The 27,885-nt window shown below is 41.8% G+C and overlaps 2 protein-coding genes across 3 annotated transcripts in view; one reads left to right on the top strand and one right to left on the bottom strand.

The window, feature by feature from the left end:
* Positions 1-710: 710 nt before the first annotated feature.
* Positions 711-27,533, top strand: TCTN1 (tectonic family member 1). The gene is made up of 15 exons (XM_065904371.1): positions 711-977; positions 4,185-4,305; positions 9,675-9,805; positions 10,903-11,048; positions 12,629-12,716; positions 14,262-14,371; positions 15,833-15,853; positions 19,979-20,122; positions 20,661-20,786; positions 21,183-21,268; positions 21,785-21,925; positions 23,617-23,779; positions 25,862-25,987; positions 26,430-26,574; positions 27,442-27,533. The coding sequence occupies exons 1-14, from the start codon at positions 758-760 to the stop codon at positions 26,571-26,573; spliced, it is 1,767 nt and encodes a 588-aa protein (XP_065760443.1). The 5' UTR covers positions 711-757; the 3' UTR covers position 26,574; positions 27,442-27,533.
* Positions 26,568-27,885, bottom strand: part of HVCN1 (hydrogen voltage gated channel 1) — a 32,170-nt gene continuing 30,852 nt past the window's right edge. For both annotated transcript variants that reach the window (XM_065904372.1, XM_065904373.1), the window contains one exon: positions 26,568-27,885. In XM_065904372.1, the coding sequence (XP_065760444.1) occupies positions 27,820-27,885 (66 nt within the window). In that variant the 3' untranslated portion in view covers positions 26,568-27,819.

The raw sequence follows: 27,885 nt of genomic DNA, 5'->3' as shown, positions 1-27,885 counted from the left end.
CAGGCAAGAACACTGGAGTGGGAGTTGTCCCAAATGCACTGGTTGCGTTAGTTGTGTGTGTTGTCCCAAATGCACTGGTTGTGCATTTGTTAAAAATATTGCACCCTGAACCCTGCCCTTGGACTGAATCAGAATCCCCTGAGACTGAACCTGGAAATCTACATTTTTAAAACAAGCACTGCAGTCCTCCTGGAAACCACGTGGGGAATTCACAAGCAGGGCAGGTCCCCGCCCCTCGTCCCCTCCTCTTTTGGCCCGCCTCGCCCAGGCCCCGCCCGCCCGCCTCGCCCGCCTCGCCCGCCTCGCCCAGGCCCCGCCCTCCGCCCCCGCCCGCCCGCCTCGCCCAGGCCCCGCCCTCCGCCCCCGCCCAGGCCCCGCCCTCCGCCCCCGCCCAGGCCCCGCCCTCCGCCCCCGCCCGCCCGCCCGCCTCGCCCAGGCCCCGCCCTCCGTCCCCGCCCGCCTCGCCCAGGCCCCGCCCTCCGCCCCCCGCCCGCCTCGCCCAGGCCCCGCCCTCCGCCCCCGCCTGCCTCGCCCAGGCCCCGTCCTCCGCCCCGCGCCTGCCTCGCCCAGGCCCCGCCCGCCTCGCCCAGGCCCCGCCCGCCTCGCCCAGGCCCCGCCCTCCGTCCCTCAGTCTCTCCAGGCCTCGCGCGACCCTTCCCGTGATGCTCCGCGCCCAGCCGCCGCGGTTGCTAGGTAACGCGCGGTCTCCCAGCCACCCAGCCACCCAGCCACTGGCCGCTAGGTTTGAGGCTGAGCAATGGGGCCGCGGGCCATTCCGCGGCTCCTGCTCGTTCTTCTAGACTGCTGGGCCTCCGTAAGCGCCCAGGTCGGGACAACCCTGGTGGTAACGACGGAGGGCCTCAACTACACCAAACCAGTCCCGACGACTCTCCGACCTGTTTTATCTTCTAAGACCCCTGAGATCCCCAGGGCTTCCAGGCCCTTCTCCGGCCCCAGACCCGCCCCGGTCACGGACGGTGGGTAACCAAGTACCAATTCCTGGGGATCTACAGTGGTTCAACCTGCGGGGGTTGGTAACCCGGGTGAGGATGTAATAATGACGATAGTTAACGTTTATTGACCACTTAAAGTGTGCAGTCATTGCTAAGTGTTTCGTAGGTATTAATTCTCTCAACAGCCCTTAGAGGTAGATGTTATTATCCCAGTCATACAGATGAGAAAACCGAAGCTCAGATAGCCAAGTGAGACAATATAAAAATCTTTAGAAGTACTTGCGTGGTCCTGGACAACACTGATGCCAAAGGTGTTAATGAATGAATACTTGTTTGCAGCTTTTCAGTTGAAATTGAAAGTTTCTAGGCATTTGTGGGAATTAAGTGCATAGCATACGTTGAGCTTTTCAATTATGAAAAAGAGACGCAGAAAATCTAGTTTACAGAAAATGACTAGGTCAAGTCCTCCTGTGTTGAGTTGAAGGTAGGGAGTTATGGGGTGAGGGGTTATGCCCACTTCTTAAGATTCATCTTTAAGGGTAATTAGCATATTTCTCAGAAAAAGATCTAATCCTTGAGTTACACAGCTAGTGACTTTTGTAATCTGATTTAACATGGATGACTTCAGGGGATATCTGACTCCAAAATCGAGTGCTAACTTTTGTGAATATGCATTTTTCTGGAGTGAAGGTTCATAGCAGTGAGTAGTTTGACAAATGGGTTTGTGATCTCAAAAAAGAAAAAATCCCTTTTAAGTCCTCTGTAACCCAGTAGATATGCAGTGTTGTTTTTTTATCCCTTCTTAAGAAAGATTTTTCTTAATTGAGTCAGGCTCAGTATTAGTAAATAAAAAGTCATCATTGACTGACCTTCTGAACTCTAGGACTTAAGTTACTGAACCATTATTTCTCCTTTATAAATTGTGTAGTCTGTCAGAAAAAATACAGAGAAACATATTTGCTACTTTAATATAAAAACTTTGTTTTATATTGAAATTGTTGATTTGATTTAGCAGGGAAGTTAAGTGATAATTTGGGACAGAATATAGCAGAGTATTCAATATCTGAAATTCTCTTAAGATTTTTTGGACTGAGTTGCCTTTTATCCATGTAAGTATTTCATTTGTTAATGCACTTTATCCCCCAAATGAAGCTATTTTTTAACCATCATTAATAGGTCGTGTGTTCAGGGCTGTTTTTCCAGTATAGGAGGATGAATTTGCACTTTTCCTTTGTCTTTTTAAAGGGCCTCTGGTTAGATCTGTGCAAGCAATGGTAATAAATGACAGCTGACATTTATTAACTGCTTCCTATGTAGCAAGCCCTGTGCTAAGGATTTCGTCTGCGGTGTGTCTCATCTAATCCTCATAACAGTCTTATGATGTTAGGTTGTCACCATTTTTCTTTAACTTGTTTTGGCTGCATTTGCAGCATGTAGGAACTTAGAACCCATGCCTCCTGCATAGGAAGGTAGTCTTAACCGCTGGACTACTAGGGAAGTCCCTGGGTTAGGTTCGTGAATTACTTGCCTCATTTTAGGTCACACCCTGGGTACAGGTTGTAGCAGGAGACTGACTCTGAGTGGAGAACTAGACCATCCTTTGCAGAGTGGGTTACAGGTCCAAGAGAAGGACGATAGCTTTCATCTTGAATCTGAGCTCTTTTCATTAGTACCCTGTAGCTGTGAAGAGGCTTGGAAGAGCAGCTGAGTGCTCCTCAGACCCAGCGAATACTCAGCAGATACTTGGTGGCTGATTAAGTACACTCATCTTGGATAGAGACCCTTTTTTCTTTCCTAAGTATAGTTACTAGATACGATTGCTTTGTCCTTAGTAGTCTTACAGCTACTAGGGATCTATAAGGGTTTTAAGTTTTGTAAAACAAATCAAGAATAATTTCAAACACCTAAGGCAGGGTGTCTCAACACTGTTTATTTTTTACATTAATGTACATGAGAGGTATTATAATTTTCTAAGGACACAAGGGAGTCCTTGGCTAGAGAGAAACATGTAAACTCTAGAGGGGAAACTTTTGTGTCTCTAAGAATGGATTGTGTATTCACTGACCAAAATTTCCTCTTCTGACATTCATCTTCTCAGAGTTTATTATTGTACCTTTTTTGAGGTATATATTTTCTAAAGTTTTTTTTTTTGCTACACCTCGCAGATTGTGGAGTCTTGAGTTCCCTGACCTGGGATTGAACCCGCCTTGGTAGTGAGCACTGAGTGCTAATCACTGGACTGCCAGGGTATTCCTTCTAAAGCTCATTTTTATTATAAAATAATTCATAAATGCTAATAAGAATGTTGTACGGATTATCCACCAGCATTTGCTTGAGATTCCTTTTTAAAATTTATTTTTTGCATGAAATCCTTTTTCAAAAAAAGAAACAACGTTACAGGTAAGGTTGAAGCACTGATCTTATTCCCTCCTTTCAGCAGTAATTAAACTGCCATGAGTTCAGTGTTTATCATTCTCATGCTCTGCTATTTAAGTTTCCCCTCACCTTCACACCTCCCCGTTTGACAGCCTGAAATAGGGAATTAAAAATCCAGATGGTCATCACTATTAAAAATTAAAACTTGATAAGTGGGCCTTCCTACCTCTTCCCATGTTTTTACTCTCTGAATTACCAAAGATATTTCTAGAACCCCAAGTACAAGGAACGTGAGCCAGCTTGATTCTTGGCCAATAGCCTGTGAACATGGACTCAGCGTCAAAGCTGCAGGTGACATCTGAGGAGAGGAACAAAATTGAGAACTTTCTTAGTAGCCTTAAGTGGGCCCTTCCTCTGAATTGGAATCTCCAGAGGAGCTTAGAAATCTGCATTATTAAACCGATGGTTCTTAGGTCAGGCAAGTGATTTATCATGTTGATTCTTTTTTTGTGTGTGTTGATTCTTAAACCTATTTTAATTATCAGCATCACCTGTAAAGTGTTGGAAAAGCCCAGGTGTCTGGGTTTCACGGTTAGCTTACCAAATCAGAGTCTTTGTAGGGAGAGTGCAAACAGAACTTTCCAAGTGAGTCAGATGATTGGCCAATTTGGGAAAACCTCGGATGGAGGAGTGCTCAAACTGACTCATTCCACTTCATAGACTTCCCCCAAAGTCCAGTAGGAAGAATAAAACGGACCTTTGTATGAGATGGATTTTTGGTACTTTGCAGTGGCAGGGGGCAGTCACTACCTGCAGACTGTGACGCTTTGCGCCCCACCTCTCTCGTTTCTGCAGTTGCTGCTCTGTGTGTCTGTGACTTGTCTCCAGCGCAGTGTGATGTCAACTGCTGTTGTGATCCTGATTGCAGCTCTGTGGACTTCAGTGTCTTTTCTGCATGCTCAATTCCAGTTGTCACGTAAGTTTGTAACATGAAGTTTTGATAGAACTGGACCAAGATTATAAAATTTGGGGACAGAAAGTGAAAACACCCCCAGGCTGAGAAAACCCAAATCAACCCAGGCTGATTTCCTGAGTTCTGCATCATTCAGAAACCATGCTGTCGAAATCAATATATTGAAGAATTATTGCTGTTCAGTCGCTAAGTTGTGTCCAGCTCTTTATTGGCTGAGCCACCAGGGAAGCCCTCATGTCTGACTCTTTTGCGACCCTATGGACTGTAGCCCGCCAGGCTCCTCTGTATGGGATTTCCCAGGCAAGAATACTGGAGTGGTTTGCCATTTCTTTCTCCAGGGATCAAACTCCTGCATTGGCAGATGGGTTCTTTACCACTGAGCCACCTGGGAAGCCTCTGTAGAACAGTATCTATCCCTTATTTGCATCCAGCCAGATGATAGTGCAGGCAAAAGAGAAGTGAGAGTGTACTTTTTACAAAGGTTATAATGAAATCTCTGTGTTCAGAGATTGAATTACGTTTCACTTTGATTTGTAAACAAATAAGGTGTCACATTTTTGTATCTGTGAATTAGTCTCATATATAGCCTAGGGTGAAAAGTGTAGTTTAATTTTACAGCTTTTGTTGGAGACATTATTTTCTAACGAAAATTAGAAAGGAAAGCTTTGTTTATACCTTTCTAGTAGATGAATCTACCAGGAATTCTCACAGTTTGCATTATGTAGGAGAATAATGGAAAATGACATTCCCAGTTGGTTGCAAGATAAACAGTTTCTTCTGAGTTACCTGGTTCTCATAATTCTGATTTCAAAGCTTTTTGATAAAATAATAGCACTTAGAAGAAGTTAATTTATTCAGGATGGGACCAATTTATTATTCAGAGATAGCCTATTTAAATTCAGTCTTGTACGAAGTTTTAGCAGTTGAAATTTGATAGGTTGAATGCTTTTTGGAAGTGTGTTTTTCCCATGAGAAACTATTTTATTGACCAATGGGAAATCCAGTCTACTTCCGATGTTGTTAAAATGCCTGGAACGTGGGGTGTTGTAGTCAGATTATTTTTCTGGCTACCTGAACTACACTGTGGTTCAGTCTTTGTTGAAAATCATTCTATTTTCCTGCGTTAGTAAGTTCCGGGAGCTTGAGAGTGAGATATCTGTTCTGATTTGTGATCATTATTTAGAATGTAGTTCTTTAAAAAAGAAATAGCCAATACTGTAATTTTAGATGTAGACTATTTAGAATGGGGGTCAGCCAACTTTTTCTGCAAAAGGCCACATAATAAACACTTGAAGCTCTGCAGGCTGTGTGGGCTCTGTTGCCGCTTTTCAACTCTGCTATTGTTGAACAAAAGCAGGCATGTAATGAATGGGCGTGACTACATTTCAGTAAAACTTATTTACAAGATTAGGTGTGGTTTGTGGCACCATGGTTTAGAAATTAGAACTGAATTAGTAGTGCCCTCAGGAAAGGACTTCAGGGTTTTTTTGAGTTAGTTTTGCTTGTGACCTTCTAAGTATGAAGTATAGAAATAATGAAAACTAACAATCCTAGTTAATTGAGTGTTCTTGTTATGTAGATTCCAGTTCATAGAAGATTTATTTACATATACTGAACTGTCATAAACTAGTCTTACCTTTCAAAAAATTATAAATTTATCATTAAGATGAGTGGATTAGTGTCTTTTCCCCCTCATTAGATGTAAGCTTCTTGAGAGTAAGAATTATCTCTTTTATATATCATTTATCCCTAGTGCCTAGGATAGCTCCTACCATGTAGTCGGCCTTCATTAAAAGTGAGTTGAATGGATGAATGAATTTCTCTGCTCTACCCTTAACTGACCCTTGAGTATCCCTTTGACTTTCTTTACTGTCGTTCTTTCAGGCAGAAACCATGTCAGAAACCTAGAGGCTCCCCTGACTTGCGCCTCTTCCTTGCCTTCTCATGGCTAAGCTGTCTTTTACAGTTCACCATGCCTTTCTTGAGCACCTCTCGTGTGCCAGTACCAGGGATTTAAACACAAGTGAGACATGGTCCTGTCTTCAACGAGCTCATTGAATAAGGGAGACAAAACGAGTGGATGACAGTTTCTGCATCAAACACTAGGAGAACTGAGGGGAATGGCATCTAGTTCAGACAGCTGAACTAGGGAGGTCTTTCTAGAAAGATAGCTGAGCTGAGTGCTGAAGGACAGGTGAAGTTGGTCAGCATGGAGTCAGGAAGGGCATTCCTGGCTGAAGGAACCACATGGCAGATTCCTGGGGCTGAAGGAGTATAGCCTGTTGCCTTAACTGCAGGTGGGTCAGCATGGCTGAGGGAGGGTGGAGCCAGAGGAGTGTGGGGAAGGGCAAGGGGTCAAGTCCTGAGGAGCCTTGTGTGTATGCTGAGGGGTTTGGATTTTTCCTTCTCCTTCTTCAGGAGGCTGGGGAGTGAGGGGATCAGGTTCCCAATTTAATAAATTCTGCTGCAGCATGGACAGTGGATCCCAGGGACCAGGACTGGTGGCAGGGAACCAAGAAGGAAGCTATTGCAGATGAGGATTAATAAGTGCCCCTCTCTCACCCAGAAGGCTGTGACGGTGGACTAGAGAGAAATGTACTGATGTGCAGCTGATTCACTGCACAGAATTAGAGAGCTGCTGACTGGAAGGGGTGGGGTCAAGAGTCCCATTCTGCTGAATCTTCCTCCATGATTGCCCTCATGTCTGTCCATTCCTGCTCCCTTCCTCCTCATAAGCTCGCGGCTCATCTTGTCACTCCCTTTCTAAAGAACCTTCAAAAACTCTCATTACCTATAGAATCCATAACCTGAATTCACATCCATCCCAGCCTCTCTCACATCTTATTTCCTGGCAACCCCATCTGGAATCCTTCGTCCAACGCAGCTTTGGTACTCTGTTTTCTAAACACCATCAGTACAGTACCCATCCTTGGCCAGTGCCATTTTTGCGCTTGGATTAGCCTCCCATTCCCTCTCTGTCTGACTCCTCCTCATCTTTTAAGGCCCAGTATGACTCGTAGACTTTCAGTGCTGGATCTTTTATTTTTTATGCTACTCATGGTTTTTCCAAAATACTCTTTATGCCCATGATAACAGCTCATTTTACCGTTAGAACTATACAAAGCATTTGGAAAAGAGGCCAGATACAAAATAAGTCAATCCCCCAGCAATACCCATCCCAGAAATATAGTGGAAATGGGTTCTAATCATAACATCAGTAGAAATGTAACATCATAGAATTAAACTTAACTCTTCAGAATTTATGTGAAGAAAACTTCAAGATATAATGAGACATAAAACATTTGAATAAATGGAGAGAGATAATCTGTGTAGTGGCATGGGTAGAATCATTACTTACTTATACATTTCAATTTATTATAATGTAATTCCAGTCAGATGCGAGAGGGATAATGTGTCAAAATGATTCTAAAATTCATCTGGAAGAATAAACAGATGAGAACAGCCAAGACATTATTGAATAAGAAAAGCAAACTACTAGGTTTAAAACATTTGTAACACTATAATAATGAATATAATGTGTATTAATTAATTATGGATAAGTAGATCATTGAAAGAGAATAGAAAGGCCAAAAGTCAGTTGTGTGTACTGATTTTACACCAGCCAGTTTTCTTAAAGTATTTTTTTCTACTTAAGTATTTAATGTAAATATGGTATTTATTGTAAACATGGTATTTCACTCTGTGGAGTAAAGATTGGATCATTCAGTAAATGATGCCGGATGATTATTGAAAAACTAACATTAGATTCCTGCTTCATAATGCTACACTGAAGTAAATTACCAACAGGTAGAAGAGTGAAATGTTAAAAAAATTAATGAATGAAAAATATATGTGAATATTTATTAATCTTGGGTTAGGGAAATGTCTTTTTTCCTCTTGGCCTCACTATACAGCATGTGGGATCTTAGTTTCCCGACCAGGGATCAAATGCATGCCTCCTGCAGTGGAAGTGGGGAGTCTTAACTGCTAGACTGCCAGGGGAGTCCCGGGTAATGTCTTTTAAGATAAACCCAAAGGCAATCTATAAAAGAAAAGGTTGACAACTTCATTATTTTAAAAAATCAGTTAATCATACCTCAATTAAAAGAGGAATGATGATCATAAAAAACAAAACAAAACTTCTGTGTGGCAAAAAGACACTGTAAAACTGAAAGGTTAACAAACTGGGAAGAAATATTTCTACACTCAGAAGAGATTCTTAATATGGGTTCTTATAAGTCAAGAACACAAACGTTCTCATAAAAATTAATCAACTCATGAAGAAATACCAGTGAGCAATAACCATATGGAAAAATATTTAACCTCACTAGTAAAGGAGAAAATTCAAATTAAAACAATGAGATAACAGGCTTTTGCCCATGAAATTAGCAAATGGTAAAAACTGATAACATGCTGTCTCTTGTTACTACAGTGTTGGTGAGGTTGCATCTTGCCTTTCTGGAAGGCAGTCTGGTAGTAAGTCTCAGAAACCTCAAATTTTGTACCTACCTTTTGACCCAGCAATTCCATTTCAGGAGATATTGCCTAAGGAAATAACTGGAGACATTAATATAAATGTATGTAGAAGGGTATCATTAAAGCATTATATATAATCAGGAGAAATTATAAACAGCCTAAGTCAACGGTAGAGGATTGGTTAAAAAAAATTGGGACTAGCTTAATAAATTGGTATACAGTGAAACCATATAATATAATAATACAAAAACATTTGATGATATGGGAACTATTGGGCACTCTATATTAAGTGGGAAAAGGCCTTAAAGTGGTATGTAATATGATCTCATTTTTGTTGTATCTCCCTAAACCATGTCTGTATCTATATCAAATTGATTAGGGTTTGTTACGTCTAGGATTGGTTGAAGACTTGACTGTACCGCAGTTTCTAAGCCCCCAAACTTCCAGATGATGTTACTTTTTCTCATTTTCACATTCATTTATGAAGACAGCTTTATTCTAAAGACAAGGAATTTTGGATCCATTCTGGGTACTTATAAACAGTATGAAGTTCTGCAAAATTTTGTATAATTGAATATTCCATCAGAGTTTGCAAGGTTCATTTACATCAAAATCATTTCTCATCTGTATTCCATGCTTGACAAGATTTCCTTAAAGGTTATTCTAGTTGTCTTAATATTTTCACTTTTAGAGGAGAAAGTTTAAAATGCCGAACATTTTAACACTGAATAAACTAAATAAAAGTGGATTCAATTCTAACATCACACTTTCATAAATATCCTCCATGTAGTTGTTAACTTAGTACAGTGCAAGCATCTGACAGTTCTAAAATAGTCTTGCTAAGATTGTGTGCTTGTGCCTTAAAACTTTGTCTTGTTATATTTTTTAATTTTCAGGGGTGATAGTCACTTTTGTAGTCAAAAAGCAGCTGTCTATTCATTGAATTTTACAGCAGACCCACCTCAGAGAGTATTTAAACTTGTCGACCAGATCAACCCATCTATTTTCTGTGTTCATATTACAAACTGTAAGTATTTGATATTGGTGTACTGTGTAAAACTCTGGAAAGTTTTTTCTTTTAAAAGTTGTTTTATGGAAAAATGTCACATCAAGTTAGATTTAAAGCAGTTATTCTGTGGTTTGGCTGGAGGTTATCCTGAGGCCATTCCACAGACAACTGCAAGTAACTATAAACCTGTGGCCATGCACATTTTCTTTAATTGTGCTTTTGTCGTTTTCTTTTGAATTCTCGTGCTTTATTTCTTATATTTTATTTCAAGGGTGTTTATAAAATGTAGACATGCCTAAGAATCTAGATTTATTTGGGGGGGTGTGTGCGTGTACATTTCCTCTTGATTTAATGGTTGAGAGTCAGGTTCAGCTTTGGTTTCAATTTCCTTTTTTCTCTTTTATTTTTACTAAGGGTATTTGCATGAAAACAGGATCTTTATTTTTATCTGAGCATTTAGCTCAATTAGATGTCTAGTTCCAAAGTATAAAACATTATCAAGATCAGAGACACATTCATGGTTTTATCAATTAAACTTTATCATCTTTTCAGAATGTCTTTATATTTTGGTTTTGTCCCCTTGCACTTAAAAATTTAGGTGGATGCTCTATGGTTTGTAATCTGCAGTAATGGCTGGTCAATCACTGTAACAGGCCCAGTGAACATAACCAGCCTGTTCCCTCCTCCTCCCACCTCTCACGTACAGAGCACATTATCGTCCTGGGCTTCGGAGGTGGCTGTGTGAGGGTAGAAAAAGGATCTTTCATTCCCCTAGCCATTTGGAGAGAGTTGCCCCTGAGAATTTTATACAGTTTATGAGTCCATGGACTGGAGAAAGAGATTGATTATTATTGGCTTCTGTTGTGCTGTTTACCCGCAGGCCTTAGAAACTCTTGCTTCCACAGTAGAGAAAGAGGCCATGCCTGGGGAGTCTATTTAATAAGAATCAAGAAATCTTGGGGGAAGTGAATATTTAGAGACATTTTAATTTTTTCACAGCAGCCTTTCACAGTAGCCTTACTGCTGCTAAAGATTGTCTCCTAAATACTATGTATACTGTATATGCTATACATATTATATTTTGTATTGATTTAAAATACTTTTTCTAAAAACAGATAAACCTGCATTATCCTTTATTAATCCAGAAGTGATTGATGAAAGCAGTTTTGATAAATTGATGAAAACACCTGATGGTTTTTCACTAAATCCAGAATCAGGTGTTCCAACCAGACTGGATGCTCCCCAAACTGCAAAATATGAGGTGAGTCAGGAACTTAAGTCACTCATCCTGTCATAAATATCTTGTCTTTATAAGTATGTTCCCAGTAAGCTAGCTTCCCTGAGACACAGAATTGATGTTATAAACCAAAAAACAATGTTTGTGCCCATAGATCAAAAATGAAAATGAGAATTGAGTAGTTGAATTGTAACATAGAGTACTGAGGCATATATCCTCTGGTAAGGTTCATTTGTCTCTGCAGAATTTTTTCTTCTCTACCTCAAAAGATGCAGCAAAGTGCTTGAGAGACGCTGCTGGAAACAGAGTGGATGGGCTGGAGGCCGGTTCCTCTTCTCAGACTTGTGTGTAGTTTTACAGACTTTGGGAAGATGTGTGGTATTTGTTATCCATTCCTTCATAAACCTTTAAATATGTTATGTGTTAACTTTGACTAAGTGTCATAATTTTTGGAAGCATCTTTTTAAAAGAGAAGTATAAAACAACCTATGCTAGTTCTAAAAGTTGAAGGTATAGAAGTACATAAGTAAAAATGGAAAGATCCCCATCTCCAATTAAAACTAAAGCACACTGCAAGGAAATTCCCTGGTGGTCCAGTGGTTGGGTCTCCACGTTTCCACTGCAGATGGCCCAAGTTCAGTCCCTGGTCGGGGAAATAAGATCCTGTAAGCCATGTGGCTTGGCCAAAAGAAAATAAACAGTGCACACTGAAAATCACTGTTAACAGATGGGTGTATATTCCTGGTTTTTTAATGCATCTACTGAAATACATGTATAATACTGTACAGAAATGAAATTTCTAGTTATCCACATTGTGCTATAAATTTCCTTTTTTATTCATGATCAGTTTTGTGCATCTTCCCATGTCACTATAGAAATGGCCATTTCTGGAGCATTTCCCACCTTCCAGGCACTGGGCAGATCTCTTCAGACATCACTGTGCACAATCCTGGGAAGGATACTTAACTTTAAGTGTAGTCCCCATTTAAGTGATGAGGAAAACATAGGTATAGGAAGGAGCTAGTGTTGGAGCTGCATTTTGCTGATACAGAGTATTCCTTCCAGGGATGTGTCATTATTTATTACTGAGCCATTCCACTATCTAATAGACATTTGTTTCAAGTTTTTCTATTATAAATGATCCACAATAAACATTCTTACAGATATTTTTTGTCTGATTAAATCCACAGGGTATGTTCCTATAAATGGATTAACTTGGTCAAAATGAATGGAAATTTAAAATACCAATACCAGCTTGCCCTCCAGAAAGACTGCATGGGTTTATCCTCCCAACTGTAGTGAAGGAGAAGGCTTGTTCCCCACTTGCTGGCACCTGTGTCAGCCTCTTAGATACCCTTCCAGTGGGATAGAAGTAGAATAGCCTAGAATAAAAAAGCCTGCAAATTCTGTAACATGCATACACAGAAACACACAGCCTTAAAAGGAAAAGGGTGGGACAGCTAGATGTTTGCTCCCTGTGGGCAGGGACCACATCTGTTTTTTAATCATCCCTGCAGTGCGGCTTGTCACGTAGTAGCTGTGTAGTAAGTGTTGAACAGATGCCTTAGTAGCACCCTGACAGCTGTTGGTTGTTCTGTTTGCAGTATGGGGTTCATCTGCAGACTTCAGATTCATTTTTGAGATTTCCTTCTCCCCTTACATCATCTCTGTGCACTGATAATAACCCTGCAGGTAAGAGAGTGGGCATTTTTCTTTTTCTCTGCAGAGTTTGCTCTTAGTTTAAATTTATAGCAATCATAATAAACAAACTTTGTAACTAGAAACAGAGTCTTAGAGTTGAAAAACACTTCAAAGGTTGTATAGTTCAGTCCCTCCCCCTCACCCCTGCCCCATGCCAAAATCTTTTTTGCCACCTGTGGTCACTGCTTGAGCATTCGTAGTGATGGGGAGCTCACTTCCTGCAACCAGCCCACTCAGTTGTTTAACTCTTGAGGTTGTTGGAAAGTTCTTTTGTCACTGGAGCGAAAGTTTGTCAATAGCTAACACTGATTAACTGTGTGCTGGGTGTTGTGTTAAGCGCTTGCATGTGTTTTTCCCATTGATTCTCACAATGATACTCTCAGGGAGGGTTATCTTCATTTTTTAGATGAGGAAACTGAGAAGATGAGTTCAGTTTCTTACTCAGGCAGTGGTGAAGCAGGGATGCAACCCACGCAGCTGCCTCCCATGGGTCCTACTTCTCCTTCAGGAGCATTGTAGACTCTGTGGAGTAACCGCTCTTGGCAGCAGAAGGCAATAGGCCTGGCTCTCCTGTTCTTAGCCAGCCTCACTATGCAGAAGCCCGCTAAACTGTGGATGATAGCGTGTGGCCTAAGGAAGCAACACTTGCTACATGAAGGAAAATGTGTTCTGTTGAAGAGGCTTAACCTTGCTCACACAGTAGGAGCAGCGTAATTTAGAACCAAACTGAGATACCATTTCCACCTAATGGATTGTAAAATGTAAAATTTAATGCTGTGGCGAAGTAGGCACTTGTCTATATCGCTGGTGGGACTGAAAATTGCTACAGCCTTGGTGAAGGGCACTTGGGCAACATACATCAAAATTGCAGACAGATGTGCCCTTTAACTTAGCTGTTCTACTTCTAGAAGTTGGTCCTACAGAAACTCTGGCCCACATGCAAAATGATAGATTGCAGCATTGTTAGAGCAAAACTGGAGACAACTTCCATTAGTGGGGAACTGGTTGGATAGATTATGGTGTGTCTGTAATAGAATACGAGTTATCCCTAAAAAGAGGAGGAAGAACCTCTTCATACTGAGATAGACTGAACTCCAAGATACATTGCTCAGTGAAAAAGATAAAGGGCAGAATATATGTTATGAGTTTGTTTCCAAAAGGGGAAAGAAATACTTAAAAAATAAAGTGTGTGTATACACACACAGACACAGACACACACACACACTTTCTGAAAATATCATAGGATATTTCCAGAAAGATGCACAAGAAACTTCATGCAGACTGTCTCTGGGGAAGGAGACTGGTGGTTGCTGGGGGCTAGGGGTTGGAGGGAGACAACTCCTCAAATCTTCTTCTGAATTTTTAATCATGTGACTGTATAACATATTTGAAAAATAATTTTTTATACCCTATCTGAAGCATACTGTATATATGTCATAACTTTGCAGTTTTACTTAGATTACAATTTCTTAGTTAGAAATTTTTCTTCTTTTTAATTGTTTTTTCCTTTTCCCTTGGGAATATTACGATTTCCAGCATTTCTGGTTAACCAAGCTGTTAAGTGCACCAGGAGGATAAATTTGGAACGGTGTGAAGAAATGGAAACCCTGAGCATGGCTTATTACAGCAGCCCTAAAATTTTGAGGGTAAGAATTATTTTGAGGTAAAACTTGATTCATTGGGTTTATTTTCTGTTCTTTTTACCCTTTTAAAATATGACAAGTAGAGAATCATTTCAGTACATGATTGACACTCAGAATTTTTCTTCTCAAGTTCTTTGGTGTACTGATACCAAAGATACTGAAAGAATCACTTAAAATAATTTTTATTTTTATATAGTTAACTCATAATTTGCTTTCATTTTTTTCTTTTTTGCATTCATTCATTTTGATGGTAATCACTGATGTCTGTCTCCTGAATTAAAAAAAACCTTTATTAATAACCAAAACTTTCAGAATTATAAAAACATCTAATGTCTGTCACAGAAATGATCATACTAGCACCAAAAAGTTATATTTCTGATTGGCAGATAAAATAAATACCCAGGAAAGGACAGGAAATAGGTTTGCTGGAGAAAGAGAAGCAGCCCTTTATTCCTGGTTGTGGTGACTGAAGCCTGAACTGAATAGATGAGAGAGGCCACTGGCCCACTTGGTGGGTGGCATGGAGGGTCGCAGGGGAGAAGACATTTTTCAGTGATTAAAAATCATATGATTATTGTGAAAGCCCCCATCCCCTTCTGATTTCCTTCTACTGAGAGGGGAGTGTGGTGATTGCGGTGGGGGATGGGGGTGTTCCATAGCATCTGTATTCATATGAACTTCACTTTTCAGAATCAAGTTTAATCTTTTCCTCTTCCCACCCTTTCCTTCTTTCTTTCCTCAAAGTCAGCCATCTACGCCTGTGAATTCTTCCAGTTTATGTGACCCCTCACAGTGGTCCTGTAAACAGTCCCGCAGGCATGCAGGCACAATTCTCTTTCATCTCAGAGCCCCCACCCCCCGACATGTATACTCAACCCCCTCCCCCAAAGCTCCCATTGGCCTAACAGGGCATCTCGTGGTTGGAGAAGTGGGATTGGGGGTGTAGGGACAGGAATGGAGGGCGGCAGAGCCCTTCAGGAAGAGAGCTCTGGCCATGCTGGGGGGTCAGGAGCTTGGTCTCCAGGGGGCTCGGGCTGGAGACAGGAAGACCAGGAGACTGTGGCGCCACCTGGGCAGGTGACGGTGGCCTTCCCATGAGGACAGGCACAGCACAAGTGACCAGAAGGAGGGGAGCTGTGTCTTCTCCACAGTGTTAGGTCATTGATGACCATGTGAAAAATACTGAATAATTACACTGAAGCGTGGAGGCTTCCTGGGACACCCTCTGTTGGGCTGTGTTATTGAGCTCCCAATCTGAAGGAAATGATTATAGAAGGAAAATGTGAAGTTAAATCTTTTATGATGACACAGATACAAAAATATATAGGTGGCAAACCTTGATTAAGGAAATTCTGTTTTTCTCTTTAATAAGAGGAATGTGCCCTTTAATGCACCATCTGAAAAAGCAATAACAGTGCTTCTTTTTGTTGTACATAACAAAATTTGTTGTTCTTTTTTATTTAGGTGCCTGGTTCAGGAATAGAGGTAAGAATACTTTATGGACTTATTGTCTTACCTTAGGGCCCTTTGAAATGAATACACTTACAGCTGGAAGGGTACCTTACTGCCAGTAACAAAAACATTTGCCAAAAAGCAAACAAATGAAATAGAGAAATTCCTTAGTAGACCATTCTTTTATTATTGCGAAAGGGTCAGACTTTCAAATTCCTTTATTTTTTTGTAGTCCACACTTGTTCATGTTTAAGTGGCCTAGGTGTCTTGACTGATAAGGGGTGTGATTGGCCTCTGTGCTTTCAGGGCATCCCTTGATATCTTCTTGGCCTCTTGTCAGGAGGGCTGGCTAGCTCCGGATGCTGTCTATCCAGTGTAGAAGATAGAAATTTTGTGCCCAGTGAACATACACACCTGTGTAAGAGATGAGCACTGTCAGTATAGCTTCCAGGGTTGAGTTGGAGGTAGGTTCTAGTCAAAGCCATGGCCCCAGCCCAGTGGCCCTGGAGAGCCGTGGTCAGGAGGCTGCGGTCTCTTTGCAGTTATGTTAGAGAGAAAGATGGCGGCGTTGTTCTTGTTCTTGCGGTTGTACCCTGCTCCTCCCTGTGAATACCACAGTCCCCAAGGAGGCCAAGGCATTGACCTTGTCATCAGATCCCAGAGTCTGTGGAATTGGTTGGCCTTGGTTCAAAACTCAGCTTTGCTGTTGTTTTCTCATATGGCACCTGCCTCAGTCTCCCCAGTCGCAAGTGGGTGGATGGAAGATGTCTGCCCCAGAGGCTTGACGTAAGGCTGGAGGGAGAGAATGCACGTGATGTGAGGCCCGGCTCTGGGTAAGGCGTCTGTTGCGCAGGAAGCACTGCAGACCACGGTACCTGCTGTTCATTACGTCTCTGGACACAAGCATGTGAGGTAGATGTTTGGAAAGGGATAGTCGTCTGACCTTGGACTCCACACTACTGTGTGTGGCCCTGGATTTCCTCCTCTCTGAAGGCACTTTCAAACTTATTTTAGTTACAGTGCTTCTTCAAGTGAAATCTTAAGCAGAGCCTCCCAAGTATGTAATATGAATTGAATCCAAAGTCCCTGGTTGGAGCAGAGGTGGGGTCAGAAACCCTTTACCTGCCCAACTTCCCCATCTTTCTCCTTTCTGGTCACTTGTGAGGAACACTACAACTCCCAGGGACCCAGTTTGAGAGTCATATAATAGACTAGCTCTCAAATACCTCTGATCACTAAGAAAGTACTTTTAAAAAAATTATATTTTAAAATTTTTGGCTGTGCTGGGTCTTCATTGCCTTACATGGGCTTTCTCTAGTTGCAGCAAGCAGGAACTACTCTCTAGTTGTGGTGCGGAGGGCTTCTCATTGCGGCTCCTGGGCTCTAGAGCATGGGCCCAAGGTTTGCGGTGCATGGGCTTAGTTGCCCCATGGCATGTGGGATCTTCCTGGACCAGAGATTGAACCGTGTCCCCTGTATTGGCAGGCGGAGTCTTCCAGGAAGTCCTAAAGAGTGCATTTATTTTATACCATTCAAAGTTGGACTGTCTGTGGGGACAGCTGCCCTGTCCGCCATATAGTGTTGGTACTAAGTCGTGCCTGGAAGGTATTGGGCCCTTCGTGGGTTGGGTGTTAATTGAATGACTAAGGACTGGTTCAGTCAAGTAGGGAAGACCTATTGTGAGGAGTAGTGGGACTTGACTCGAAGGCACATGCTGTGTGCCAAGTGCTGTGCCAAGTGCTCTGTGCATCTGCAGTCCTTTGTCCCAGTGATCCTGGGAGGCTGGTCCTGTTGTTGACACTCTCTGGCACATGGGTCACAGAGAGATGAATTGGTTTGCTCGAGGCTACACATCGGAGTACAGAGCTGGGATAAGAAGCCATGCTGTCTGGCTCCAGAGACCTTATTCTTAGCGATGACTGGACCGGCTCTACTGTGTGCCAAGCCCCAAGTTAGAAGTTTTGCACACATTTTCTCTCTGTATCCTGTGGCCACACAGTCAAGCCATGGCAGTCTAGGACTTCCAGCTCAGATCTGTGTGGCATCAAAGCTCCGAAGGATGTCACCTAATATCAGGGATGTATCTAAAAAAAATTTTTTTTTAAATGCAACTTCCAAAGTCTTTTAGAGGATCAGGAATATAAAAGTTGGATCTAGTCTTCCCACGAATCGAAGCTCATTGTGATTGCTTGGAATTGTTGTCAGTATTTATTGAACCATCAACAAAAGATTGTTACGGCCCTGTAGTTTCGTTGTTAAGTGGGCTTTAGATCTTTGCCAGTGGTTAGTTTGGGAATGGGATATGATTGAATAGGACATTCAAGAAACCAGAGCAGCCCTACCATTTTCATTCTTGTGACTGAATGCACGGTGATAGCCTAGCGCAGTTCTTGTCGCTTACACTCCTCCCTCAGTCTTTACAAAGCTAGTTTAAACTGAGCCCTTCACTTTCTGCCAGTCACACCCACATGCCACGGGGATGGCTTCATCAGAGACTGGTATAGAAAGGTGTGCACTTGTTTGGAACACAGTATATCATTGCTGAGTCAGGGCATTTCAGATAAAGGAATCCAGGGTTATCTTTTGATGACTTCCTTAAGAGCTAATTACTCTATAGCTAATTACCTGGTAGCGTGGAACTCCTGTTATGCAGAGGACTTTCTTTGTAGTGACTGGAGTTGCCAACCTGCAACTCTGTCGCATGACAGCTCATCTTTGCTTTTGAACAATATCATATTGTTGCATTAGAGTTTGACTATCAAGGGACAGTTGCAGGTCTTCTTGGTCATGGGAACAGACACATAAGATCTACTTGTTTATCTATAAAATGACAGCTTAAATACTTAGTAATTTTGAATTAAAAACAGCATAGTACATGGTTGAGGGTAAAGTTCAAAGCAATATAAACAAACGGATACAAGTTAGGTTCCTTCCTAAACAGTGGTTTCTAAGAGCAGATATTTAGAGCAAACATCAGACTTGTCTCATGGTACAAAGAGGCCAAAATATCTAGAGGTTCAAGCCATTTAAAGATTGCTTGGTGCTCTGTCACTCCATTGGCAATGGGCATAAGTGAAAAATGTCCTTTAATAGCGTTGATCTAACCAGGGTTTCTTGATTTTGCTTAAAAAATTTTGTTTCTGTTTTTCTTCCTCATGATCCCACCACAAGTATGTGTGTATATAAGGGTGTGTGTAAAAGTTGTGTATAAGTTGGGTCAAGCATATATTCAAAGAGGTTATGGGGGTTTAAGAGGATGGTTTCTGGGACCATATGAAGAATGTGCACTTGCATGTGTAGAGCAAGTGCATTTATCAGTAGGAGCGGTAGTTTGGAGGTGAGAGTGTGTGTGTGCCTTTGATGGTATGATGGGAGATGTGTGTGTGTGTTTGGGATATAATTCACTTACCATAAAACTTAGTTTTAAAGTGTACAATTCAATGGGTTTTGGTGTATTCGCAAGGTTATGCAGTTATCACCATTATCTAATTCCAGAACATTCTCACCACCCCAAAAAGAAACCCTGTGCTCATTAGCTATCACTTTTCATTCTACCCCAGCCTTCTCCCCCTGCCCCTGGCAACCACTGTATATACGTTGTGTCTCTGTGGATTTGGCTATTCTGGACATTTCATACAGATGAGATCACATAGTACATGGTCCTTTGTGTCTGGCTTCTTTCACTTAGCACCGTGTTCTCAGGCCTCATCTATGTTGTTGCGTGTGTTAGTGCTTCATTCATTTTTACGGATGATTCTTTTTATGGACGATATCCTTTTGTAGGGATAGACCACATTTTATTTATTCATTCATCAGTTGATGGAAATTTGGGTTATTTTCAGTTTGGGGCTATTATGAATGCTGCTGTGAATGTCTGTGTACATGTTTTTGTGTGAACATGTTTTCAGGGGTAATCACTTAACATTTTGGTTATATCCATCTCAGATATTTTCTATGTGAATGTGTGCATGTATTTACATATAAATAAATATCTGTGTTTTTGCAAGTGTGGAATTCTAGTATGCATATTGTTCTATAGCGTGCTTTTCCCTCCTTGGCAGTGTACCTGTGGAGGTGAGTTTCACATTTACACTGTTTTTGCCCATTAACTTCCTCTGTTCCAGTGTGTGTTTGGTAACCCAGGACTTGACTTTGCAGGTCCCTGTCACGGTTCAGTCCATCGTCATTCGGTCTCTAAATAAAACACTAACCCGACTGGAAGACACAGCAATACTGAGGGTATCAAAGCAGGGTGTTGTTGAGGCGGGGCATATTGAAATCTGCACTAATGTCGTTCTTGAGGTAGGTGCCCAGTTTGGCTTTGAAAGTTCACTCTGTCTGTGGCCGGCTCAAGCCGGGTGTGGTCCTGAGGGGTAACTGGCCACCCTCTGACCCATCCAGTGGTATTGCTTTTCTTGTCTTAGCCTCCTGCTTGCCTTTATCCTGTCTCTTCAAAGGTCACTTCTTTGTCCCTGAAGTAATCACATGTGATTTTCTCCACAAACCTAGTAACTTACAAGAATGCATCATAATTTGTTGTCACTGCTGTTGTTTTAACACATTTGTCTGCAGAGATAGGCTGCTTACATTCTGCCCAGGCCAGCTGACTTGTACCTTCTGTGATTGGGCACAGAAAGGCTCAGATGCCCGTGTCAGTGGGGGCTGATGCTGAGCTAATACCTCCCATAATCCGGTTGGACAGGAGAGACACGCTTCTCTCTCTGCATGAGAAGTGGGAAGGGATAGCCTCCTAGATGTATATCTTTTTAATGTGAGTTATTAATACAGCTACGGAAACATATTGGCAACAGATGTATCTGAAATATCCTTTTGTTTTTAGGTGACGTACAGCCTCACATATACAGATGCAGGTGAGGTAATAAAAGCTGATCTCTTTCTTCTTCTGGGAGCAGTGAGCAGTGCAATGGTTCCACTTCAGCAAAAGTTTGAAATTTATTTTATTCAGGTAAGTTTGATCAGTTTTCATATAAGTATCAATAATTGTCAAGTATAAAGAAATCATGAATTAGTGAAAAAAAAATCTCAAATTAGAAGTATTACTACAACCATTTGTTCGGAACAAAGGGCTCACATATAGCCTGTGGAAGCTTGTCACAAAATCCAGCCAGAGTCCTTGTGTCTTTTCAACTTGGGAATAAGCTTCTCCTCCCTGTGAGCTTGTTCTTATACAGCATGATGTACTCCTACACTCCGCAGATATATTTATAGTTCTGAGTAGGGGGAGAAATCCTTTCACTGGTTGGTAATCCCAGATTTCATTATGAAAACCATTTCATTTTCCCTCTGCCATTTCCTTATTAAAGTGAGAATTACTTGGGGGCATTTCTGCACTGTCTTTCAGCAAAACGCAAAGCCAGTTCCTCTCAGTGGAAACCCTGGTTATGTGGTGGGGCTCCCACTAGTTGCCGGATTCCAGCCTCAGAAGGGATATCCTTTTGGCTCTGTAGAGAAGCCTCTTTCCTGTCCGCGCGTGTGGGCTGCGCTCCTGATCGCTGAGGGTCCTGAGGGCTGGAGCGACTGGCCTCGGCCAGAGCTGCCTTCGGGGGGCTTGGCCTGCAGCCGGCAGGGCTGTGTGAGCCTGATGGGGCGGGACAGCATGGCCCGGGGACCGGCAGTGTCTTACAGGGAAAGCCTTCAGACAGAAGGGTTGACGGACGTTTAGAGGTATTTGACTTTACACTTAAACTGAGACTGTTAAATTAGTGGTTTGAAAGTGTGGAATTAATTTTGAAGGGCCAGTTTCTGAGAGTTTTTCTTCTGAGGCTCTCCTAATCAAGGAAAACAGTTACAACTATTTTTCCTTTTCCTGGGAAATAACTGTCAAAATCCCCAAGGCCTAGAGAAGGGATATTTGGGTCTCACTCAAATCTCATGTCACACACATGACACCATCTCCTCAGAATCTGCTGCTTCAGTACCGGGCAACTCCCTTAACCTGTGAATGTCTGGGATCATTCAGACCACGAATAGACACGGACAACTTACTCTTCTTCGTAGCACAACTGAGCAAGACTGCTTAGCAGTAGAGGGGATCCGGGCCCCAGTATTATTTGGTTACAACATGCAATCTGGCTGTAAACTCAGGTAAGAGAGCAACTCGCTTCTGTTGGAGCCTATTTGCATTAATCAAAAAAACCAAAAACACTCTTATTCTTCCCATTGTTTTCCCTGTGTTCTCCCACTTTATATATATATATAATTTTTCTTGGAGTATAGTTAATTTACAGTGTTGTGTTAGTTTGAGGTTTATAGCAAAGTGAGTCATTATACATATATCTCCTCTTTTTAATTTTCCCATATAAGTCATTACAGAGTATTGATTAGAATTCCCTGTGCTATACAGTAGATCCTTGTTAGTTATCTAGCCCTTCCCATTTTAATTGAACTTCTACATCAGCTGACAAGCTCATTAGCATATTATTAGTGGGTAGCAGCCATAGTAACAATAATTTATTCTACAATGATGTAGTTTCTGGTTTGCCAATTTTAATTCTCATAACCACAAACTATTTGTCATGATTCAAAGGAAAATCATTAAAACTCTTTCTGCTTATCAGATATGGCAGAGTAAAAATATCAAGGCTTTGTATGTTTTATTTGTCTTTTTATTGTCAAACATAATGTAAAATGTTGAACAGCTCTGTGGCTAGTTCTAAAGACAGCACTTACCACCTTCATTTTTCCTATCCCAGAGTTCCAGAGGCAATCACTTTCAACTCATGGTTGAGTTTTTGTCCCCAAATCTTTAAATAACCCATATATAACGCTGCTTCTTGATTTTTTTTGTTTTATGACTTTTGTTTTTATTTTTTTATTCAGGTATAAAGTTGATTTATAGTGTTTCAGGTGCACAGCAAAGTTATTCAGTTATATTCTTTTCAGATTCTTTTCCATTATAGGTTATTATAGCATATTGAATGTAGTTCCCTTTGCTGTACAGTAGATCCTTGTTTATTTTCTTATGACTTTATTTATTTGAGTTCCCACTATGGGAGATGAAGATTTGGCTCTTTCTTTTTTGGGTCCCCTACCCCACAAGCCACTTGCTTCCCATCCTTATATCTTCCCAGGGTATCTACATCATTATTTTTGGTTAGACCAAAATTCACCATTTACATTATTCTGATCGTGTTAGACTAGGATTTCTGAAAGGAGGTTCTGTGGGATACATTTCCATAATGTCAGCAGGGGTAAGTCTGTGGTTTAATATGTTTGGGAAACACCAAATTAAAGTTCAAAACATGATTCCTTACTAAGTAAGCACTTCTCAGACTCTTTAGTATGTCAGTGTACTTCTACGGGGACATGGGTATGTAATATTTCCCAAATGTTTGGCCATGGAACCCTTCTTGTACAGAGCTTCTCCGTGGAATATAGTTTGGGAAACTTTGTTTTGGATTCATCTCCCTGGCTAACCAAAATTTCACAAAGTGAGAAACACTTTAACTTCAAATAATCCCCTTTTTGGAGAGTGAGAAAAGAAACTAGAGAGAATATGTGTATTGTTGAGGAATGTAAAAATAAAAACACTGCAGGTACAATATTCTATAATCAGAGATATTATGGGTACTAACACTGTATTAAAGTAAGGTATTTGGCCAATGTAACATAAAGATGGCTAATACCTTGAGACAGATGCCCTTGTTTCTTATTTTTAGTACTTTTTGTGTGTTAGAGAAATGTCATAATTAAACATGACCTTGACATTTATTAAAAAAAAAGAGACTGTAGGTTTGAACAGTCACCTCATTTGACCTCATTCTCCTTCCCAAAAGACTGACCAAAGCTCTCACGTGTCGGCTGGTAGCGCAGAAGATGAAGAGCCTGCTAAAGGGTCAGGGCTTCCCAGATTATGTGGCCTCTTTTGGAAATTCCCAGGCCCAGGATGTGCTGGACTGGGTGCCTGTCTATTTCATCACCCAGACGTCCCATGTGAAGGTAAATGGGGAGAAGCTGAAGACCACTTTGCTGGTGGTCTCCAGCGTGCACCTGCCCCTCACTGTGGGGAGACAGAGGCAGCGGGGAGGCGGGGGGCACCTGTTGAGGGGGTGGTTGGCTGTGGGTGGGAGTTGGGACTTTGCTGTCAGATGGGTCTGGATCTTGAATACTGGTTTTGCCCATAGTTAGCAGCGATTCAGCCAGCGATTTTACCGGTTTGAGCCTCTTTTTCGTCATAGCTGTATTACTGCCTTCAGGGCTTGCTGAGAGTTAAAATCAGGTAACATTAATGGTGCCTAGTGGTCACTCTATAAATGGGGACCACTACCAGTCACCATTCTGTTCCTTGTTGGTGTTATGCAAGGTCTTCTCTAGGTATCATGATATGATAGGTGAAGTGTTAAGACTCTTTCAGTAAGACTTTGTCCCATCTGCAGAGCTGTCCCATCCATTGTTCCCTGGTCTATAAAAGCACTCCACCCATGAGAGCTTTCAATTCTAAAGTTCCCAGAAGAGTTTAATGGAAATTGACATCCTACAAATAGGTTCCAGATCACATGTGGTTCTTCTGCCCACCTTTTTCTTTTGTCTCAGCAGTCAGAGTGTGGGCCGGCGCCTTCAGCGGAGGCGTGCTCTCCATCTTTATCCTTTAATTGCCCAGCTTTTTCTTGTCACCATTTCTTCAGGCCTCTCATTATCTGCCTAGCACATTTATAGCATGGGGACAATGGGGTGAGGACTAGCTCACTAGCTCCAATCCCACCCTCCCCACTGAGTCCCCACCAGGGACCTGTGATTACTCAGTCCCTGCGGTTCAGCTAAGTCTTGGCTCAGCTTTGCCGCCTCAGTGAACCAGGCAGATTGCTTCCAGCTTCTTGCAGATGGTTTAAGATGTCCAGTTGTTACTTCTCCCTCAGAAGGGAAGACATAAGACATAAGTGGCGGGAGATGCAGCAGCATGGACACAAGCACTGCCGGGGTCTGTGCCACTCGGGAGCTTAGAGGGCCCGGAGTGGGTTTCATCCCAGCCTTCTAGGCAGAGCCGGCACGAGAGCATCTGCTGGGCTCAGTTGACACCAGCTGCATGTTGCATCTTCTCCTAATGACAGGATATTTTCAAAGATTTTTGAGCCTGCAAATTTCTTAAGAGACAGTGCTAAGCCAAGGAATTTCACCCTTGCCTTTTTGACCAGCACCAAATTTAGCAGGTATGCTAGCTTTGCATGCCCCAAAGAAATGTATTTTTAAAAACCTTTCATTGTGGAAAAATTTCACACATACATAAACAAAAAGTAGAATACTCCAGTGGAATTCCATCTCCCCATCGGGCAGCTTTAACATGATCACATTTGCCAACTGAAGAAACTGTAAAACAGGAAAGAGGTCTGGAAGGCCCCCTTCACCCATGTTCTCCGTTGGACTGAGCAAACAAAGACCCTGGGGCAGAGGTCTCAGGCCCAGCTCCTGGTGTCCAGGCCTGAACTGGGCAGCTCCGCTGTGCCACCAGTGCCCTCCATTGAGAGTGAGAGTTAACTTCTTTGAAAACTTAAGACAGCACCTGTGTACCCTGATGTAACACCTTAATTGCCAACCTGTGAAATCAGATAAGCGAAAAGAAAGGACTTGAATTTCCTCTAAGTACATTTTAACATGATATGCAGTCAGGTTTAATTTCTGACTATTAATAATACTGTATTCCCTTTCCTCCTCCCCCCATGCCAACTCCTTTCCTAAAGAATCTCTGAGGTAGATGTAAATAGGTGGGTGCGGTTAGACCTGTCAGGGCCCTGGAGGGTCCATGGTTGGGGGTACAACTCCCAGGTAATGCTGGTCTCTTTAGAAACAGGAAGGGCTGGAAAAATTATGCTTTAGGTATTAAAATTTTTTTGGAGCACTGAGTACTTTTAAAACACATGCTACTTCTAAGCTGTTTTTATCTGAACTTTTAGAGTCTATTCATTCTCTTGTTCAGAACATTTTGTAATATGGGAAACATTTTATAATTAAAACTCTGATCTGCAGATTAAGTTTGACTTAAGGTTGTATAATACTCAAATTGATTAATGGCATATTATTGTACAGGATTCCTGCCAGCTCCCAGTGGCTCTGACGGTAGAAGTGAGATGGACTAAATACGGATCCTTATTGAACCCACAAGCTAAAATAGTCAATGTAACTGCAAATCTAATTTCATCTTCCTTTCCTGAGGTAGGCCTAATTTTAAAGATACAGGTTAAGACACAAGGCCAGACAAAACTCAGCTGTGATAGGTGAAATTTATTATTTTGTAAAAAATAATAATTAAAATTTAAACAATCTGGATTCTTAAAACAATTTAGCAGTCATCGTTTACTTAAAGGAAAAACCGCCACTGAACAAAATGGTTTTGTTCACATTTGCATTCTTGTTTAGATTTGATCTTTAAAATCCTTGTCAGAATTGAGTTATGAATGACATCAGTGTGTGAGGGACAACCTGAGTGAAAACTGTCTCTCTTCTCTGAGTTAGTGACTGATGAGCCCTCACAAACCTATCAGATTCATGAACTGACAGCTATTGGGTGAGGAAGGGCATGGAAGCTGTCCCATCTTTGTTATCCTGATAACACACTGGAGGGCAAGGCTTGCATCACTCTGATTTTGTATTACAGACCAACTCAGGAAATGAAAGGACGATTCTTATTTCCACTGCGGTTACTTTTGTGGATGTGTCTGCACCTGCAGAGGCAGGCTTCAAAGCTCGGCCAACCATCAACGCCAGGCTGCCCTTTAATTTCTTCTTCCCATTTGTTTGATGTAAGTCGTTAAATAAGGAAGCTACACCATACCTGTAAAATTCAGCACGTGTGGGGTCCACGGTCCCTCGGAGACATTCTACTTTATTATAACCCTTGAGATTGCCCCTAGACCAGCACACTTCCTCTCCACTCACTTCCCTCCTCTCGTCTCCCTTCGGGAATGTCATTCTACTTGGTCTGACAATAGAAGGGGGCATCATCTGGTCTTAGCCAGTTCCAGTACTCTCAACACATAAGTCGTATATGGAAACCAAGTTGCACCTTTGAGAAGACAAGAGGACAGACCCTCAAGTAGTGCAGGCATTGAGGGTTTATCCAGTTTATTCACCCCCTGCTTTAAATGTGAGTTATTTTTAAAATATTATTTTTAGTTCAGGTTTTCTTCCTTTTCAGGTCCTGCTGAAATGAGTACAAAAATAGCAAATTGTTTAAAATGATGCGAGTAGACGACAAGGCCTCACAAGGGGATCTTCCCCCAAATGTCATGTTAATTACAGTGGAGTCTTGGGTCTAATTGCCACTTCTGTACCAGGCACCGGAGCTAGCTTGCTCTCCAGTTAGTGGGCTGGTCTGGGATGCCACCAAGTGATTCCAAGCAGTTGAAGCTGGAAAGGATCTAGTAGGAGGGCCCGAGGGAAGGAGAGAGTTTATTTTATACATTAATTGTACAGTAACTGAGGAAAATGTTGTCAGGTGGCAGAACTAGGTGGAGCCAGCTAAAAGCTGGAGGATGCAGAGGAGGGGGCTGGGTACTCGAGAATGGCCTCCTTGGGGGAAATTGTGGTTAACTATTTAGAACAGCTTGGACATGTAAAAGATTTCTAGAATGTGCTGATAGCTAAGATAGCTTTCTTTTTTTTTTCAGAGTGCTCATATGAAAGGATGTACTGATCCCTCGATATACATGTGAAAAGTGAAAACTGTACATTTGATGAGATTAAATTTTATATATGGCTAGTAATTGTCCAGCTTGTTCATTTTCAAGCAAGAGTTAAGTGTTCAACATGAGAAAAATATAGTTTATGATACATTTGTTACACAGTGTGGGGTGGGAGATTCTCAGTCACACCAAGATAAGAAATAGAGCCTCTGAAAGACTGTGTCCCCCAGAATCCGAGCCGGCAGCAGTGAGGCAAAACCATCAAACCAGATCTCTCCCTGACATGGCCCCAGAGGGGCGGCTGTCTTCCTTGTCACAAGCCCATGAGGCAGGTCTTCCCTTTGGGCTGGAGAAGGTGTGTGTCTAGTTCACCTCCCCAAGAAGTCCATGCTGTCTCAATAGCTTGTTAAGTCTCTCAATTTCTTGTTC

Source organism: Muntiacus reevesi, chromosome 13 (assembly GCF_963930625.1).
Source record: "Muntiacus reevesi chromosome 13, mMunRee1.1, whole genome shotgun sequence".
Classification (NCBI taxonomy): Eukaryota; Metazoa; Chordata; class Mammalia; order Artiodactyla; family Cervidae; genus Muntiacus; species Muntiacus reevesi.
This window is presented reverse-complemented; position numbering and strand designations above follow the sequence as displayed.